The 19,941-nt window shown below is 40.2% G+C and overlaps 1 protein-coding gene across 2 annotated transcripts in view; it reads right to left on the bottom strand.

Moving 5' to 3' along the window:
- Positions 1-2,006: 2,006 nt before the first annotated feature.
- Positions 2,007-19,941, bottom strand: part of bcl2l1 (BCL2 like 1) — a 33,147-nt gene continuing 15,212 nt past the window's right edge. For both annotated transcript variants that reach the window (XM_040013836.1, XM_040013835.1), the window contains exon 3: positions 2,007-6,280. In XM_040013836.1, the coding sequence (XP_039869770.1) occupies positions 6,137-6,280 (144 nt within the window). In that variant the 3' untranslated portion in view covers positions 2,007-6,136. The remainder of the gene's footprint in view (positions 6,281-19,941) is intronic.

Below are 19,941 nucleotides of genomic sequence, written 5' to 3'. Positions count from 1 at the left end.
AGTAATTGTTTTAAAGGATTGTTTTTATTGTTCTAAGGTAAGACTACTGGCAGACTCACTTATTTTGACAAATATGAAAACAAAAAGCCTAAATTCTCAGTATTTGAGAGCCTTTTGTTTAACTTGTAAAGATGCAGGCAATCAGGCTGGCTAAGAAAATGCTCTAGAAGGCTGCGTTCGCAAATGTAGACTGCACATCAGTTTAAAATATGGTAAAAGTACTTTTAGTAAGTTCTTCTATGGAGATTCTGCATAACAAAAACAATACTTGAAGAATACATGGATGTAGGGCATGATGCTACAGTTTAAGGAAATAAAATGTGCTTTTCCTGACAGCAGCAGACTTGTCAGAGTCCTCTGGTTTTGTGTGGTTCATGTTGGAATTATTGGATAGTTGACTGTGTGCGTGCTCATTGCTGTTCTGCTGTTTGAAATTTGGTTTCTCGTGTTTGACTTTCAGATCATTTCCCTGTGGTGAGTTTTAGTTCATGAATGAGTCATGATGCCTGATTTTGCTGTACGGTTATTCTAGTGATGAGTTCAGTTTTGCAATTCTGTCTTTTGATTTTTAGTACCTTTAGTTCCTTCAGTTTGTTCTGTTTCTTCCTCCCTCTGTCTGCTCTTTGTGATGGTGCCTGTTATGAAAGGTTACTTTTTTTTTTCACGGCTGGTATTAGTTTTACTTCCTGTCTGTCTGTTTTTCCCTGATTGTTCTCACCTGTGTTAATCACGCTCTGTCTGTTCGTGTTTGTCCTTGTTCAAGCAGGCTCACTAAACTCTTTTATATTTTTCCCTTTTAACATTTGTAGTTTGTGATTTTGTTGAACTATTTCGTAATGTATTTTATTGAGCTATACTCCATTACAGATTCTTTACCCCTCTAAGACCCAACCCATCAAAACATAGCAAGAAAATTCTATTTTTTTTTGGAACTGAAATGTTTATTAACCCTTGTAACAAAATCCTCTTTTTTTTTTTTTGCTATATCATGTTATGTATGATATTTTTTTTTTGTATTGCATTTGATACATTGGGTGTTTTGTTTTTGTTGGCAACTTTTTGTTAACAACAGTGTTAATTTTAGACAAAATGTTTTTTAAGGTTTTTAAGGCAAGTATCATGTTGATGAGACAGAAGTCTCAGAAACTCATGTAGCAAATATGACACACATGGCATTACAAGGTTAATGTTTCGGCACCTGTAACACAGGAGTTTCACAACTTTGGGGTTAACCGTATCTGCGTTAACACAGTAATATAACAGTAATAACAGTAATATTCGTTTTATTAGATAACCAATGCACTCCCCTGACTCGGCTGTCTATTTATGCAGCAGAATTATGCATCTCTTATCTGAGATATTATCACTGCCTGCTGTGTCAGCCCCTTCACCACCCCAGCATCCACCTGCAGGCTCTGAGAGAACAACGTGACTCATGTCAGTGTCCACAGGCAAAATACCAAGTTTTACTATTTAACTCAACTGATAATAATAATAATAATGGATTACATTTATATAACGCTTTTCGAGACCCTCAAAGCGCTTTACAATTCACTGTCACATTCACACACTGGTGGAGGCAAGCTACAGTTGTAGCCACAGCTGCCCTGGGGCAGACTGACAGAAGCGAGGCTGCCATATCGCGCCATCGGCCCGTCTGATGACTACACATATATATTATTATACTCTTCTATTGCAATGACTCATTTGAAACCCTAGCTTTCTATTTAGCTAATGAATAAAGTTAATATTAGAAGTTTAGCACTGTTGATCTAAAAGCTTGACTGAAATCTCCATTGCCTCATTACATCATGGTTGACCTTTATTTTCGCAACTCTCATTTCCTCCCATCCACTAAGCAGTCTTTTGTGGCATAAAATTAACTTTCTTCTGGCTGATTTCAGCTTCTGGCAAATACCCTGAATATTTAACAGCATATGTTCACGGGCATTTTTGCTCCAACACTCCCCTCCACTATCCAAGACATCAGAAAAAGAGACTCGGCATATCTTCCAACAACGGGCTTTATTAGGTTCAGTGTCATTTCAAATTTTACATTGGCATTCTAAAGACATACAAAGTGACCATTGGACATGACAGCAAACTTTAATTTAGACCCAACAGGAACACACCGGATAACTTTTTTTGAAAATGTTTTCTTGATTTGTTTGCATTTCTTTTCATCTACTAGCAGTCCAACAGTCCTAAAGAAAAGAAAAAAAAAACACGACTGACAGTGCACATGGATGCAACGATGGAATTTAAGGCCATTTGAAGGAGCACAGTTATGCTTTTTTTTTTCTTTTTCTATTTTTTGACACCAAATATAAATAAAGTTGAAAGCCATCAGGTCTGTTTTAAATATTTCACTAAGCTAATACTATTCTAATCAGCTTAAATAACTAGCATATATATGTGGGGGGGTCGTGCCAATGCTGTCACACTTCCTTCATTTGTGCCTCCCTTCTGCCAGAAAGAAATTCACACACATGCTCCCGCACACACGCACGCACGCACACACACACACACACACACACACATGCACACATCTATAAATGGGTAAGAAAAGAGCTCGTTAGAGTCAGGGGCCCGGACAGCAGGGACAAGCCTGTGAGGAGCTTTTGATGGGGCTAAAAAAATAGATATATACTGTACTGGAATGTTTGAGAACATACCCTGGCTAACAAGGCGGTGAGGAGAACACGAGCAAACCAAACGATACTGATTATTCAGGCTATGCATTTTGTGTGATTTTGGTGAAATATTCATAACCAGGTCAAAAATCAGGGCATTAACAGGAAAAATATGTGGACGGTAACATAAAGGAGCCAATATCTGACGCGAGTGATGAGTCCTTGTTTTGAACATGGAGGCAAAGCTGGTAGCTGGACACCATGATGGATGTCTCAACCACAAATCCTTTTTTTCCTCTCTTGTTTGCATTACACTCTGTTCCTTTAATGTTTACTAGGTGTGGCTGAGTGTAGTGCCTCGATGAGAAAACAGCACTCGCCTGTAAAGCTCCACAGTGCTTTATTGTGCTGTAGGACATACTGTTCAGCAGAGAGAGGGAGAGACGCTGTTTGGAATAAGATCAAATTTGGAAGCAGTGGGAAGATTCTGGGAACAGGAATGAGTATACTCCCTTTTCCACCACCACCCCAACCCCATCCTTCCCAGTAAATTAATCGAGCAGTTGTTAGTGCACAACACGCCAGGCGACAAACACTCTTCTGACTTCAGCTTCAAATTAAAGATGGATAGGTGTCTCCTTCCCTTCCTCCATCTCCTGTGGACCGGCTCTGATTGGCACGTGCGTGCATGTGTCTGCGAAGCAGCAGGTGGGCCAGCTGTGACTGACACACGTGACTAAGTGCAGTGACAGCTGGGGGACCGCGGGAGGAAGAGGTGGAGCTGGATGGCGAGGGGAAGAGAAGAGACGGATGGCGGTTTGACAGCTCTGAAGCGTCTGGGGAGGACGAAGGAGGTGGAAAAAGAGGGGTGGGAGGGGTTTGTGGATAACTGGAATTGAGCGAGATGAGATATGAATGTTTAGATTTTGAGTTTCATGCTCCTACAGCCGCTGACAGCTGCTGATTTGCTCAAGATGGTACACAAACACGAGGTGACACATTTCTTTAGCTCGCAGACGACGCGAAGCAGAACCGCATCGTCTCCTGAAGGACAGCTGCTTCATCAGTTTGCTACATAAATCTGCTTGCTCCGGTGACGATAACACGAAGCATGAAGTGTGTCACTGATCAGTGTCAGATGTGACTAAAGGCTCAAAAATAAAAATTGATTAGGACACAGTGGGGAAAATAAACTATAGGGAGGAAAAAAAACATAAACAGCTGTGTGTTTGAACAGTGCAGCTCATGATTAGGATTTTATTGCAAAATAATCTGTGAAAATGACTCAAACACTTTCATCTACACCCCTCCCAAAAAAAGAAATCTTAAACGAATGGTCTATTTAAGCAGTTATGGCTGCATCTAGGGGCTGTTTTCATTGTCAGTTAATTAAAAGCAGCATTATAGAAGTTGGACCCAATGACTTTTAGATCAGTAACAATCATCAAACCAGTTGCACCTTAATTGATTCATAATTTTATAGTAATATAAAGTAGCTGTAAATCCTGTGAAGCATCTGCACCTGGAGTATGAACAGGCAATAGACGACTGCTATTAGAGCCACGCTGATAACTGCGTCAACAATTCTGGTAGACCTCCAGCAGTGTTGTGCAGGGTCATAAAGACAAATACAGAGCATTTGGTCATTTATATCACCACTTTTGTTATTTAAGCTCTTACCACATGATTATTTTTGAACTGCCGAATCTATCTTTGCTCTATGTGATGAAGGCCATGAAGTGTAGTTGAAACCTTGTAAGTGGATCTTGATCATGTATGAATGAGGCCAGTCGCACTCATTCATACATGATTTGTTCATGTGAGCTGTTACATTGTCAGTTACTGATTAATTGTTCATACACCTGTTACTGATGCCTCATAGGAATTACACTGCAGCAGTGTTAGAATATATGACGTTTTTTATACTGTTTATAGAGGAGGGGGTGTTCAAACAAAGTAGTACCAAACATATCACCCAATGACAATCTTGAAGTGGACCTATTAAGGGCATGACTCACAGTCCTTAGATCGTATACTGGGCTTTGATGCCATTTAGCCCCCTTACACTTCCTTTCAGGGAAGTTTTATGATTGGCTGCCTCTTGTAAACACAAGGTTTAAACAGCGAATGTGAGTGGCTGCTGTGCTAATAGCAGCAACATTATATGGAGGAGGAGATATGGCACTCAAAGATTCCCAGATAAAAATCTGTGGGAGAATTCTGAGACGCTAATGTTGTTTCCCTGGCTCTCTCACCAAAAAGCCAATCAGCAGCTGAAATTGGAGAATTATTAGCCAATCATGTGTTTACACGCGTCAGAGAGACAGAGTTTCGAAACATTTTCACTGTGCGGTGTCGGCCACTTCACTATCATAGCAAAGATGTTGGTGTTTTGATTTTTCACGGTGGGAGGAGCACAGATGTTGATCGTGTCAGCTGATGACGAAATGTTCTGAAACTCTGCACACTTAAATTTGAAGCCCCATTTAATATGAGCACCACCACAGGACATAAGCATGATAGGTCCCCTTTAAGATTAAAGACACTTCTTTCAGTGTAGCCAAAGCATGCCTGGAAACAATGAAACTCTAGCTATTGCATGAATTGCTACAGTAATGGCTGCATTCTTCAGCTACTTTATGGTGAACATTGAGCGTCTGAGCCATGGCACCCTGCTCCTATGAACTGTGGTTGAACTGATTCTGACAACCTGCCACACGCGATGGTCGAACTGAGGCCAACTATGACCATAAAGCACAGACCAGTCAGGGTGGGATTTTAATAGTTGAGAAATAAAGAAAAAACAAAACAAACAAAACACACAAAAACAAAAAACCACACATCAACAAACTAGTGGATGCTAATCTGCATGAGTCAGTTTAATCTAGCGCTCATACACAAGCCAACCGGCATGAAAGATAGGGTAAGGGGGAAACCCCCCCCAAAAAACCCAATGTGTGAAGTGATGGGTTATGTTGCTGTATGTGACGGTGATCAGGATGGCTTGCAGGAAACTACGAAAGACTTACAGTAAACTTTCCCCTGACTTTGCTCTCCATATGGCACATACAGAGCTTTACAGAGCTGTGATTGTGGCGTCTGTAGGAAAAACAAGCTTCAACAGCAACACGTCTGGAGCCATTAGATAAGTCTGGGTTAAACTGTAAGACTAGAATCGGTTTCAGCTTGTTCTGTTGATGAAAATGGAGAAACAAATTTGTTAAAACTATTACATATAAACAAGGTGTAGGAACGAGTGAAGAATGGAATGAAAGGAACAACTTGTTTCGGAGACTGGAAAACGAAACGTCTTTCAATATCTGTCTTCTTTCTTCTTCTCAACATTTGAGGATTCTTAGTCCACTGTGGGAGCGGATGGGGGGGAGGGATGCAGGATGGTAGGGGTTAGGGGAGTAAACATCGTCAGCAGCTATGATCAGACGAACTGGACCTTCATCTAAATGTTGAGGGTTGTGAAGGAGACGACTGGAGAGCGAGAGGGCTCACAGGCGTTTTTGCGCGATAAGCGCACCCGCCACAACGCCTGTCACCACCGTCATCCCCACCAGCAGCCACTTCTTGAAACTCTCCTGAGACCTCCGGCTTTCAGCCGCCGCATCCTGCCCGAAGATTTCAGCGAAGCGCTCCTGGAAAGAGAGACAAAGACGGAGTGTAAAGGGTTAATGGCAGGGCATCTGATGCACTCTGTGACATGCATGTGGAAAAACCGACAAGTATGCACACTTCCTAAAAATGCCCCATTTAAAAAAAAAAAAAAAAAAAAAAAAAAAACCTACAGTATCAGGTGAATTCCCTTTGATAAAGGTCCCTCAGCCTCAATAAGCTGCAGAGACATCCAATGCTGGCTATGACTATCACCACCCACACGCTCATATGTGGAAATTTCCATACAGGTAGGTCAACAGAAAAAAAAACCCCTAAAAGACACCTGTAATACCACATTTAAAAAAAAAAAAAAAAAAAAAAAAAGGGAAATAAACCACAACCCCCCTCCCCCCCAAAGTCGTCCACTCTTTTCTGGCATCCCCTCAGAACCACTGTTGTTGTTACTGACATTCTTTCCCACCGTTGTCCTCAGACTGCCATGCCTACATTGCCGCCCACTGAAATCATTTCCTGGAATTGAGCTGCTCCGGAGCATACAATTTCTGGTTTCTTGCCACAGGGAGGCGCCAGTCAGGCTCTAATCCAAACCATAACAGCCATCAGTATTCCTCATCCCTCTCAGCTGACTCACTGGTGATGATGCTACATGTTGTTCACAGTTCAGAAGCATCAGTGTTTCACCTCAATAAGCACGATATGAGAGGCCAAAGACCAAATCGCGAGCACTCAATGAGAAAAAGTGAAAATGACTCATTCATATGTCTGATTCTTAGTCAGAGGTAAATACGAAAGGCAGCACACGGGGTCTCTATTCAGCGAGTGGTTGGTTGGGTGGGTGGCGTGTGGGGTGCTGTTACTGGAAACTCTGTATGTAGTCAGTGACACAGAAAGACTGTTAAGGTGAAATAAGAGAGTTTGTGTTGTCGCTGGAAACGGAGGGTGTTTTTGTACCATACTGAAAGAGCAACTCTCTGAATTTCTGAACACGCCAGGCACACGGTGGCACGTAGAAAAGTAATTTACAAATCTCTAAAACAAACGGAATCCTCAGAGGGAGTGACGAGATGAGTTTACACCTAAGAGGACCAGAATGCAGGATTTAAGAGGCTATAAAATATATAGTTTCTCTCTTATTTATCAGTGCCTGACTTGATGTAACCCACCACTACTTCCAGGAGGTGGCAGTACTGCACCTATAAGGTATTTACATACCAGTACAAACAAATCCAAGAAGGATAAAAAGTGAAGCTTGCAGAGCCAGACTGCTCTAAAGCCAAACATTTTCCAGGCTGATCGATGAGATGCCCATCGTTGTCTGAGCTGTACCGGAAACCTGATTTGTTCCACACATACTTGGAAAGGACTTCTTCCTGTTACTTCCTTTCATAATAAAAGTCCTTGACTTATACATGGCCTAATTTATGTGCATAAAATGCACATAGGCATGGAGAAATGCATCAAAGTAATTTAAAACCTACAAAAACAAAATTGTATCTTTGATTATATATATATATATTTTTTTATTTTTTTATTTATTCATTTATTTATTATCAGTATTGTACATGTAATATAAGCTGAACGGTGTTCACACACACACGCACACACACGTACACACACACACACGCAGTAAAGTGTGACTTTAAGATAAAAAAAACCTGCATCATTCACCAGATTTGATTCACTCTGTTTATAGAATAACTTTTAGCTGGACAGCGTTTAATGATCATATCTGATTGCAGATAAATATAAAAGAAAAGCAGCAATCAAAGTAGTTAACAGTAAACTGGATATTCATAGAGTCAGGCTGCTTGTTGGACAATTGTTTCTTTGCTACTTAGTGACATTTTGTCTGTAATTTAGACTAAGACTAATGCTGTAAAAAGGACTGCTCAATGCTCAAGCCAATATTAAAACCACCTGCTTTACATTTACTACAGCTTTTGTTTGTGCCTTCTGTTTTTAAGAGGCAACATAGCCACACTGGGCGTGCTCAAAGCAAAGGTATTTTCATTTAATCTCCACTATAATGCATCTATGACAGGACCATTATATCAGTGCACTGATTACACTATATGAGATCACTACACATTCATTAACAGTGCGGTTATGTGTATAAAGCTGAGCATTGAGCCATTTATTATTCATCTTCAGTAAACCTTTCAGTAAAATGGCATGTCTTGGTGTAGCACAGCTAAACCACCAGAAAAAACCCCAAATAGAAACAACAAATCTAAACAAGAACAGAAGAAGGTTATATGTTGTGTTATATGGCAAAAGTTGTATTTTAATCTCAATTCGTGACGTTTGAATGTGAACGAACAGGTCATTATTTGAAGAGGCGGTTCACTGAACAGATAGTAGTAAAGACTATTCTCGGGCAGTGAGTTGATATCAGCTGGGATTTAGAGCTCTCTCTACCAAAGTTAATTCATTAAATCTGATATCAACTGGATCAATAAAGGTAATGAAGATGCATGTCTGAAAGCTCCTTAATCCTTTAAGGCTGATGCCCCGAAGCCCTTTCACTTTCTGGATCAGAGATCATATGGATCAGAGTGAAACCAGGAAGGGATGGGCTAATGTAGAGAGTGATGGAGAGCAGTGGAGGGGAAGGAAGAGATCCTGAGTCATTCATTGAGTTTCTACTCTGTTTGATCACGAGCCCCGTGGACTGCTGCCTGGTGTATGATGCATCACTGATGAACCATTACAAACAAACAAAAAAAGGAACTCAGAGGTCCAAAAGTTTTAAGTAACATTAACAAGGAAATCACATTATTGAAATAGCCCAAACGTTTCTACGATGAAGTCATTCACTGGAGCGGGGACTTTGTCCTGTCTGCTACAAATGTAACAGAAGGTTTCCAGGAGGAAAAAAATCTGGTTTGCAGCCATTTCCAACAGTATGCAGTGTGACAATAGATAATATTTATATGTTTTACTATTGACATGTATTAAGTGCTTTCTCCATTTTGGCTCCAAACCTTATGTAAACTTCATAATTGAGACACTTCATTTTAACTACTCTACCTTAACACATTCATTGAAAGGCACAGCATCACTTTCGATCAGCCAGTGATATAAATTCTATAAACAGTGGTCAACTGGGTTGAAGTGGCAGTTGACCATAGCTGAGTATCCTGAGGCTGGATGCTACAAAGTGAATGCTTTATTTGAGATGTTTGGTATTTACATGATCTTTGGAAAGCCTTTGTCCAGATATTGTTGGAGTGCAAGTGGATGAAATCAAATCTGTCTAAAAATGTAAATGTTTGGCATCATCATCATTAGCAATCAAAGTGTATTCTCAAAAGAGATGGACAATATGTCCAAGGGAAAGGAGATGTATAATAAACTAGTGGACCTGAAACTGATCCCATAGGAAAAGTGTGCATAACTGGTAGATTTCTACAGGTTGTATATAACATCAAAAGCACATGTAAACAAGTGTGCTACAAATAACAATTTAAAAAGAGAGTCCAGTAAAAAAGATATGTTTCTCAATATTTGCTAAAAAAAGAAAAAAAAACCCTGCAGGGCACAGTTTTCACGATAAATGACTCATCATTGCATATCTGGGTGTGAAGTACTTAAAGTCTATTCATTAAACAGGCTTGAAGGAGAACCCAGAAAGCATGATAAAGACTCAAAGCATTACCTACTAACACATTGTTTGTTTTGCTCTTTTAGATAGGATTTGTTAACAATAACAAAATGTGAAGTAAAGCAGCAGGCCAGACACCATAAAAAAAGCTTTTCAGAGAGCAGGTCGAACTAGATTAAACTCCCGAATTAGTCAGAGTACAATATGGTGGAGTATGACGCTGTGCAGGCTAACTGCTTAAACTGACCAGGTAAACAACAAAATTATTCCACAAATTTAAACATTCTAAACAAACTTTTTTTTTTGGTTACAAATCTGAACAGTACAGAAAGTAACCAGTGCTATTTATTTACATGGGACCACTGTGGTTTGTGGTCTCTGAGAGTGCGATTCCCAGCTCACGTTAGCTATTTTCATTGATACTTTTGCTCTAAAGCATAGAACCACAGTTACAATGATCTATGATGTGTGGAATTTGAAAAATAAAAAGTGTAACTATTTGTAATAGAAGCAGGTTTAAAAGGTTCACTGGAATCCTACCTGCCTCATTCGTCATGTGTTACCAACTGAAACAGCTCTGCATACCAACAGTATCACCCTCTCTACCTTCTTTAGGGACGGAAAAACATGCCAAGAAGAATGAAATACTTGTTTCTGACCTCACCCAGGACTTCCTACAGGCCTTGATATGACGCATTTTTAGAAAAGATTAAAAAAAACAAAAACAAAACTGACCTTCTGTTAGCAAGAACGCAAACCACAGATAACAGCATGGACAGATACAAGGGGCTGGGCTAAAATGTGCACTGGAGCAAAGTTGATCTTCAGCACTCTGAGCTACTTTAAAAGTAAAGCAAAGTGGCCACGAGGGAGTGATATATGCTACTTGGGTCAATAATGACGTAGTGTAATTACAGTGGGATACATCATGTAATATGTGCAAGAGTTTTATTGGAGCCTTTTCATTCGTTCTTAAGAATGGGTCAGTCTGGCCATTTCACATTTCACCTTACTGTCAAGCCTCTCAGAACAATGAGAAGAATGTGGGTGTAGAGAACAATGCTGCACCTTTTGATGACAGCTGACATCAAGACATGCCAGTCACTGTGCAGGGAGTGCCTGATGAAATAACCTGGACTGATTGTGTAGTTTCTCTCAGCATTAGTTACATTCAGCCTTACACTCAGCATTAGTACATTTACAGTTTTTTTCTTCAGTTATGGTTGATTGTTCTACTGCAGCTGTTTCACTCCAGTCTGACATTGATGTTCAATATTTAAAAAAAAAAAAAAACTGTTTCACTGATCAATAATGGGTAGAACAAGTTGCAGATGGGCTAAATTGGACTTTTCTTCATTGACAAAGGCTATGAAAACATCAAAGTGGAAGATGGTAAATAGATAGGTTCTTGTATAGTGCTTTTCTACTCTACTTTAGCACTTAAACATGTCTCATTGACACAATCATACAAACACTTTTTTTCTACATGCAAGTACTTTTTTATACAGCCAGCCAGGGATCAAACCAACAACCTTTCAGTACCAGACGACACCCTGGATCTCCTGAACCACAGTCACCCATGACAGACAAACGCATGGCCAACTCCAATCATATGTGCCACGCCTCAGTCTTTGGACCACTTTTTAATAATACATCTCATATCACTTGGAAATATTCGTCCCATCTTCACATCTCTAGAAATTTAAACTCCTCCCTTTGTCTCTTTGTCTTCACTAACATAAGTTGCCAATATCTGGATGTCATACAAAACTCTTGGTTTAAAGACTACACAATGCAATGGCATGAATTTAAAAATCTAAAATGCACGGGTACTGTTGCTGCAAACATACAGCAACAGTACTAAAAGCAATTGGCTATTTTTAAAATAAAATAGCACAATTGTTGGGGACTATTTTCAGTTGAGAAGTTATGTGCTGCACATGTGAAACTCACCCAAAATAAAACACAATGTGTGTGTTCATAGTAATGAAGGAACATGTCAGCCAGTACAACCGTGTGTCACTGACTGATATGATTTTTATAGTTTTTGGACAACAATGGGCCCCTGTGGGACAGAGGAGCAAGATCATTTCATTGCCAGTTGTTTGCTTTTTATGGAAGTTGCTGACAATAAAAGAAATGTAGATCATAACCAGACGTAGCACAATAGCGGAGGAAAACAAGCGCGGGGGTGGCTCTAATTGAATCTACCATGTTCAGCAGCATGCAGGGAGATGTGCTTACAGGCTTGGGAAAAGAGTCAGATCAAGTGGTACAGATGATCTTTAGCTGCAATTTGCATTTCCAGAAAAAAAACCTTTACGTGTTCTCTAAGTGATGGTGACAGGTTGGTCATCAGTGATTCAGAAGCGATAAACAAGGACACGGACAGACACGCAAAAACTGAAAAAGACACAAACACCAAACCTTCTTATTTTTCTACTGTAGCAGTGTAAATTCAGAATTTGTGATCCTTGCTGTACCTGTAAAAACACTTAAAAGTGGGTCCAAACATGCCTTTTTTATACATTGACACTGACACAAAAAACAAGCTACTCTGACACTGGACCACTGGGTACGGGCCAACCACTGTAGACAGTGACTGTGATGCTATAAATCACAAGCAACAACACAGCCTTACTACGGGTGGCAGTGGTATCAGAGGGACCTGGATGCTGCGGTCACACAATTCAAATATAAATCACCTGCAGCTGTAGCTGCTGCTCTACACCTTTGCATTCAAACACATAATTCAAAGCATGACTTTTCCGTTAGCTCCATCTGCGAGCAGATCCTCGTTTTACTTTTAAAACGCCATCAACTGAATGCCTGAGGGGGTCCAGATTTATTTCTATACCAGAATTATCATGCAATTTACTGTGCACATGTCAAGACAGGGCTGCTGGTTTGATACGCTCAATCTCTTAAAGTCCCACCTGGCAGGTAAACCCTGTCTTTATCTGCTCTCCCCTTTTTCCTTTTCACACGGTCACGCCTTTATTTCTTTATCTCTGCGTGGCTCCCAGAGGAAATCAGGTGCTAGGCAGCGGCCTGCAGAGTACTTTCAGGCCTCGTCTGTGTTCCCCCCCCTTTCTTTTTCCTGTGTCTTTAACTTTGCCTTTCTTCGTTAGCTGGGAAGAAAGGATTGGGGGGGGGGGGGGGGGGGGATTAGCTCATGAAAGCAAAAAAAGGTTGGATATAAGAGAGAGAAAAGGAGGGGCAAAGTGAAGAATCACAGGGAGAGAGAGATTCTGCAGTTGGTTACCAAGGCTACTGGGAAGCAGCTGATTAGTGTGTGTGATATGTGAGTGTGTCTGGACCTGCAGGTCCACTTCTGTGGTTGATAAATGGTCCAATACTACATGTGGAGAAAGGAGCATTTTACCGATCATTAGCAGTAGCTTCCCATTCATCAGCTCTGACTTGTCGGTTGCTCTGATGTTGCACCATAACAAGTTGCAACGCTCAAATCCCCTGATGGCGAAACCCCCTGACCATGATACACATGCATAAACATACACACACCAGATGCACATTAACACCTCACACTCACTTCCTTTTTATACAAAATAGGGCGGAAGACAGATGGAAATACAATAACTTGGGGGGGGACTGGAAAAAAAATCCAGTTTTAATATCAGCAGACCCGTGTTTAATCATTCTGTCACACTGAATGCCGATAGCATCACTGTGTGATACATTCATATCCATATCAAAGTTATATTATCAGAAAGTGTTAAAACCTCAACTATTTACAGTAATAGAAGGTATTTATAAATGCTTAAACTACAGGAAAAGATATCTTAATGATGTCATAAGAAGCAGATTCTCTTACATGTTAACTCAAGCACAGGGAAGAACTGCAGCCCCACCGACTTGTTGACTTCTGTTTGCAAGGGGTGATCAATCATAAGAAAGCTGCCTGAAAGCAGTGGTTCTCAAACTTTTTCTGATATTTCCCAATACAAAGTGCAGTCCAGTCATTAAAAGAAAATCTTGTGCTATTCAAAATATAATAAGAGATCATAATTTATAGGTAAAGTAAGTATTTTTTTAGATTATTTAATAGCAAAAAAGATTATGTATTAATAACTATATACATTGATTGGTATGTAATTATGTCTTTTAACAAACTAATTCGCATGAATTTAGGATTAATGCATTCAAAATACACAGAGTGGGCGCTGGTTTGTGGAAGCCCCCATGTTGCCCCAGCATCTTGATACAGTGGCCAAGATGGACATTTCTGTTTTGTCCATCAGCGTTTTATATTTGTGGCTAGAAACCGACCACGTGCATAGTATGTCTTATAAGTTACTTTTAACCTAAAGATCATAAAATAGCTCTTTCAAGCCATATATGATCATCTAACATCATCACATGTATATTTTTATCATCTCATTCTCATTTTACCTGCTCTCCTCCACCATTCTCTCTCCTCAGTGTCGCTATCATCAAATAGAAGTGAGCTTCACAGACTCATTGACTCATATCGGACTCCTATCGCAAAGTTTTACAGCCTCCTTCAGACTAAATAGATGTGGACACATATTGACAGCTGGGGTAAAGAATGGACTGACAGCCTACACTCACTACAGATCAATGGCACCCAAAGTTGTTTGTCTTACAGTGGCCATGGTAGCTAGGATTACGCACTTGAATCAGGAGGAGTGAGAAAACAGAATTCGGTTAACTGCAATCTGCTTTTAAAGAATAGGGCTGTTAATGAATAGCGATACAGCCAAAAAGATTAATTATTTCTGAGTGCGGTTACTTTATCAGGTTCAGGAAGTAAAAGAAGATGAATCCCAGTAGAAAGTGTTGGGATATATGGAGCTTTAATGGTTTGGAAGTGGAAATGCAGAGAACCCATTGTGCAGTGTTGCTATATCATGGAAATTACTGCTGTGATGCTATTCTGAACCTTCTTTGACACTTTATAAATCACTATCCTAATTACTATATACTACTATTGGTTTTATAAATATAACCCTGTAACTCCATGTGTTCAATCTCAATACAACAAGCAGGTCATCTGTGAGTGTGGATCAAACCTCTGATCTAGACAGCTCACTCATCTGGCAAGGTGCACTTTCTAGTAACCTACAGAGCACATGATATCCACGCCACACTGACCACAACTGGTTGACGCACGAACAGAAGGCCACTGTGACGAAAGTGTGCTGACGCTAGAAAAGACTGAAGGTGCAATTCACATGCATTGAGGAATCCACGGAGTGCACTTTGCCAAACTGGAAAATTCTGTATTATGACAGAAAGCTGACAAAGACACAAACACAAATATGTGCTGTTGCAGTGTTTGTGAAAGCAATGAGTGGACAAAAACAGTTCAGATTAACCAGCTTTGCAGCACCCAGAGAGAGGGAACAAACAAGCACGTAAGCCAAAGTGGAAAGTTACAGGATCTGTAGAAGGTCATACTCTGTGGGGAACCGGGCATCATAGCAAAAGAGACAATGAAAAATCTGTCGCAGCAACATTTTTGAGACTGAACATGTGGGTAGATTTTTATTTTTATTTTTGGTTTTGTTTGTTAAAAATCCTGATGTAAAATATTTGGGATTCAAGTCTCATCTTCAAAACAAAACCCTGAGAAACATATCTGATATACATACACACATAACTATGCACTGCTCTGAGCATGTTTAGAATTCTTCAAGCATGTGTTATGAAAGGCTTGTCAGTGTGAGAATAAAAGTGAGGAGTGCTTCCTGGTAGGGCTGTTCAATATAACGATATATATCGGATGACGATATAAAAACGTCTATGTTTCATTTTACGCTATCGTTTGTTTCGTGGTGTCGCAAAATAAACTGTTTACGGCAATATTTTTTCATCGTTTTGATGGTCACTGTAGTGGCTATATTCATTTCTTAAAGTTCTCTCTTTCTCTTATATAACCACACTACGGACAAGTGCCTGTTTTTATGAGTTTTGGTTAGCAACAACGACGGTAACAGCATCGCGTGTCCGCTTGTTTATGTTCCATATAAACCTTTCACAATAAAGCTCAAGATCCTGTTGAGACTTTTCAAAATAAACTGAATCACGTGAAAGAGCAGATTATTTACGGATGAGAATTTAAAAAAAGAGCCGCCAGGTGCTAAAAAATAAACCTTAGACTCAAACGTTAGAACAGGCTTTTCCCCGCAGCACGCTGTGTAATAAATACTCACAAAGAAAACGGCGGTCTTTAAAACTTATGTCTAAAAATGTATAGTTTCATGCATCGGTTAAAACACTCGACTCCAGCTACATGACGCGCAGCTGGAAACACTTCTCGCAAGAGGAGCTGCCCGAGATTCACAGAATTTACAAAAAATGTTACATTTTCGTGATTTATATCGTTATTGGGACGATAGAATTCTTATATCGGGATATGAGACTTTGGTCATATCGCACAGCCCTACTTCCTGGGCACATCAACAGAAGTCTTTACATGAATAGGCAGATTGAAAGTTAAGGAAACAGAGACCAGTTCTTTTTTTTAAAGGCTGCATTAAATCAAAGGCTGACACATCTTTAAGAGGCGTGTTTCCACGTGAAACATTAATGAGTGAATCACGTGATTCATAAAACAGAAAAGCTGAGAAATGTACAAGTGACAAGTGAGTGGTGACTGAATACGCTGAAAAGGAAAAAACAAAAGCCGGATTACTGTTTAGAGCTTACAAGAGCAACAGACTGGTGATCTCTCTGAGTCACAGACAGGCAGAGCTGCCTCTTAATGCTCTTTAAGAAGTCATCTGGTCTTGGCTGTAGCTGAGCAACACATCCTGTAAGTTGCAAAAGTTGGAATGTGGACACGCGAATGTGTGGCCACGCGCGCGCGCGCACACACACACACGCACACACACACTGCAATTTCTCTGGGCTCAGAGTACAGCAACACATTGTTTCATGTGTTTTTGTTTATTGAGTAAAGTCACTGTTGGACGGATCTGACTGATGAAATGCTGTTTACAGGGCAACTAAAATGTGACATGCTGTTCATACTGATGAAACAGAATGATGTCATTAACATTGTTTACATCAGATTGACATACAAGAAGTGAAAGTGGACCTCTGCCTTAGTGACAAACCATCCCAGAGTGGATCAGAGAATCACTGTGACTGGGCAAGATCAAAAAGAACACTAAATTAACTAAGAGCCAGATAAACCTCCTGAGCTCCACAATGTGAAAACTGAAAATGTTATGCTGATAATTCCATCTTAAATTAGAAACATTCTACAGAATATATTGATGTGGAAGAGTATTTAAAACCCTTGATATGCATATATCCAACAAATATCCAGATTGAGTTAATTTGGAGTCCACTTGTGGTAAATGCTTTTTAGAAGAAAGAAAAAAACATCTATCCCCATTTCTCTGTAGGCCCCTCCATCTAAATGTACTTGAATTCAATGTACTTCTAAGCTGTGAATGTTTGCCAGAGCACAGTCCATTATTCTGGCAACTAAAACCTTTGAAACATCTGTTTCATCACAGGGCAAAGGCTCAGAGAGCAGCTAGGAAGGGGCCTTTGCCAGGACATTCTCCTAGAAAAACCTATGTGCAAAAAGATTTTAAACAGTCCTCTGCAGAGATGGAAGAACATGACACAAGCAGTGCCCATTCCCAATATTCTTGATTAAAAGGTGTAGAGTAAGAGAAATCTACACCAACTGCTGATCATCTACGTAGCACATGCGAAAAACGCATGCTTAAGCATACAGGTAAGATAACACTGGAGTGACTTTGCTCTGAATGGCTCTATTAAGGAAAGCCTAAAACATTTTGGAACTGAGCTAACTTAAGATGGAACATTTTTGTGTTCGAATTATTAAGTCAAAAAGTGCTGGACTACAGTGTGACACGCTGGCTCTTTTAACCACTGAAAAGATGAACAATACAAATTCTCAGAAATGAAGTGTTCGAAGCTGCTCACCACAGTTTGTGCAGCAGTGACCAGACCAAAGGTTAAAGATATAGTATCAGGATCTCTGCCAGGTCCTCATTTCAAATGATGTTTAAAAAAGGGATGCACCAATCCAGTAAATGGATTTAGCTAACTATACTACAGGGACAACTAGCTTAACAATTCAGTTCTCAGCTCTGTGCTGTGCTTGCACTAGTCCACAGACTGTTACAACCACAGCTTACATGCAAAAGGCTAACAGGAAAGGGTCAGCAGTTTGGAGGGATTTCACAGCTGTGATGCTCACAGCTTTTCTTTGTATGTTTGCAAAAGTTAAGCATAATGATGCCAAGTGTGACATGACTGAAAAGCTCCACTGCAGAAAGAGAGAATGGATTTGGCCCATATTGGCCTCTTTTCATTTGCTCCCTGTTAAACTCAGAATGAAACTTAAAATCCTGCTAACCAGGCCCCATCTTATCCTAAAGACCTTGTAGTACTGTATCACCCCAATAGAGCCCTTGGCTCTCAGAATGGTATCTTACTTGCTGTTCCTAGAGTTTCTAAAAGTAGAATGGGAGGCAGAGTCTTCAGATTTCAGGACACTCTTCTGTGGAACCGCCTCCCAGTTTGGATTTAGTAGAAAGACCATCTCTCTATTTTTAAGATTAGGTTTCAAACTTTCCTTTTTGATAAAGCATCTACTCAGAACTGGATCAGGTGACATGAACCTCCTCTTAGTTATGCTTCCTCACTCACCTCTGTTCACTCTCTGTGTGTATACACTCCAAGCAATAAATTAGTTGTTATTGATCATCTCTAGTTCTCTTCTACAGTGTGTCTTTTGTCCCATCTCCCTCCCCTCACCCCGTAATTAGTCATGGCAGATGGCCGCCCCTCCCTGAGACTGGTTCTGCTGGGAGTTTCTTCCTGTTAAAAGGGAGGTTTTCCTTCCCACTGTCGCCAAGTGCCTGCTCATAGGGGGTCATATGATTATTGGGTTTTTTCTCCCTATTATTGTAGGGTCTTTGCCTTACAATAAAAAGCACCTTGAGCCAAATATTGTTGTGATTTGGAGTCATATGAACAAAACTGAACAGATTTGACTTTTTATTCCTCTAAGTTACAAATACAGAATAACCCTTGTTATTGGATCAGTACTCTGTATTGGCAAATCTCTGACGTTCAAGGCGTGTGCACTTTGTGTGCTGACATTTTGAGCCTATCAGGAAGCGGACCCATAACACAGTGTTTTGCAAATGATTTCACCAGTGAAGGACTGAAAGCACCGATTTTCACAGCCTGCTGGCTACAATTTTGTACTGCGAACGGAAGCGTAGTGCTCAAACAGAAAATCTCCCTCTTTCTCGTAGGCTGCTGCCTTTATGACCTCTCTGTATCAGCACAGTGGCCCATTGAAAAGAGTGAGGGTGCTGCCCTTTTTCACACAGTGCTTACGTCACTTTCAACAAATCTACAATTTGATTCATTATCAGTATTATCAAAATAAAAAATTATCTCACAGTTAAAACTCAGCATAACATCCCAACTTTGGTCCTAATCTGTCGTCATCATCATCATATGATTAGACTGTTCATTTATTATTGCGAATACTACTTTTATCCCGTCAGTTTGAACCTTTATACTCAGCAATGAGAGTCCAGTTAAGGGGAAAAAAGTCAACAATGTGACTGCTTGTTCCTTTCTCCTTATCAATGTCTTCATCATCTCACGATGAGTTCCTGCTCCTCCTCAAGGCCTTCCGTTCCCATTTTCATCCTTATCACAGTTGCTAAGGCATTTCAAGGAATAAGAAAGTCAGGTCAGCTGCCAAAAATTCCACATGACCAGGAAGCTTTATTGTAGAGCCAAACGCATTTAGATCTTAGGAATTTAGTTCACGCCTGGTGCCAGAAGCTCACAGTTTCCACAAGCAAGGAAGCTGGATAATACTAAAAAGTACAGGCATAATTCAAGGAAATAGGGAATCAATTTTAATCCAAAAAGACAGACCTCTCGAGCTAACAGTCAAGACCGTGAAAATGGACCCACCGTGAGAGGAAAATATGAAAAATATATGCTGCACTTGCTGATTCCTGAGGAATGGCGCATCCATTCGAATCGTGATGTTTCATATGGCTGGAGCTGTTCTTGATT

The sequence above is a fragment of the Simochromis diagramma genome, unplaced genomic scaffold (genome assembly GCF_900408965.1).
Source record: "Simochromis diagramma unplaced genomic scaffold, fSimDia1.1 OVJJ01000705.1, whole genome shotgun sequence".
Lineage (NCBI taxonomy): Eukaryota > Metazoa > Chordata > Actinopteri > Cichliformes > Cichlidae > Simochromis > Simochromis diagramma.
The sequence above is the reverse complement of the archived record's forward strand: the minus strand, read 5'-3'. Positions and strand labels throughout refer to the sequence as shown.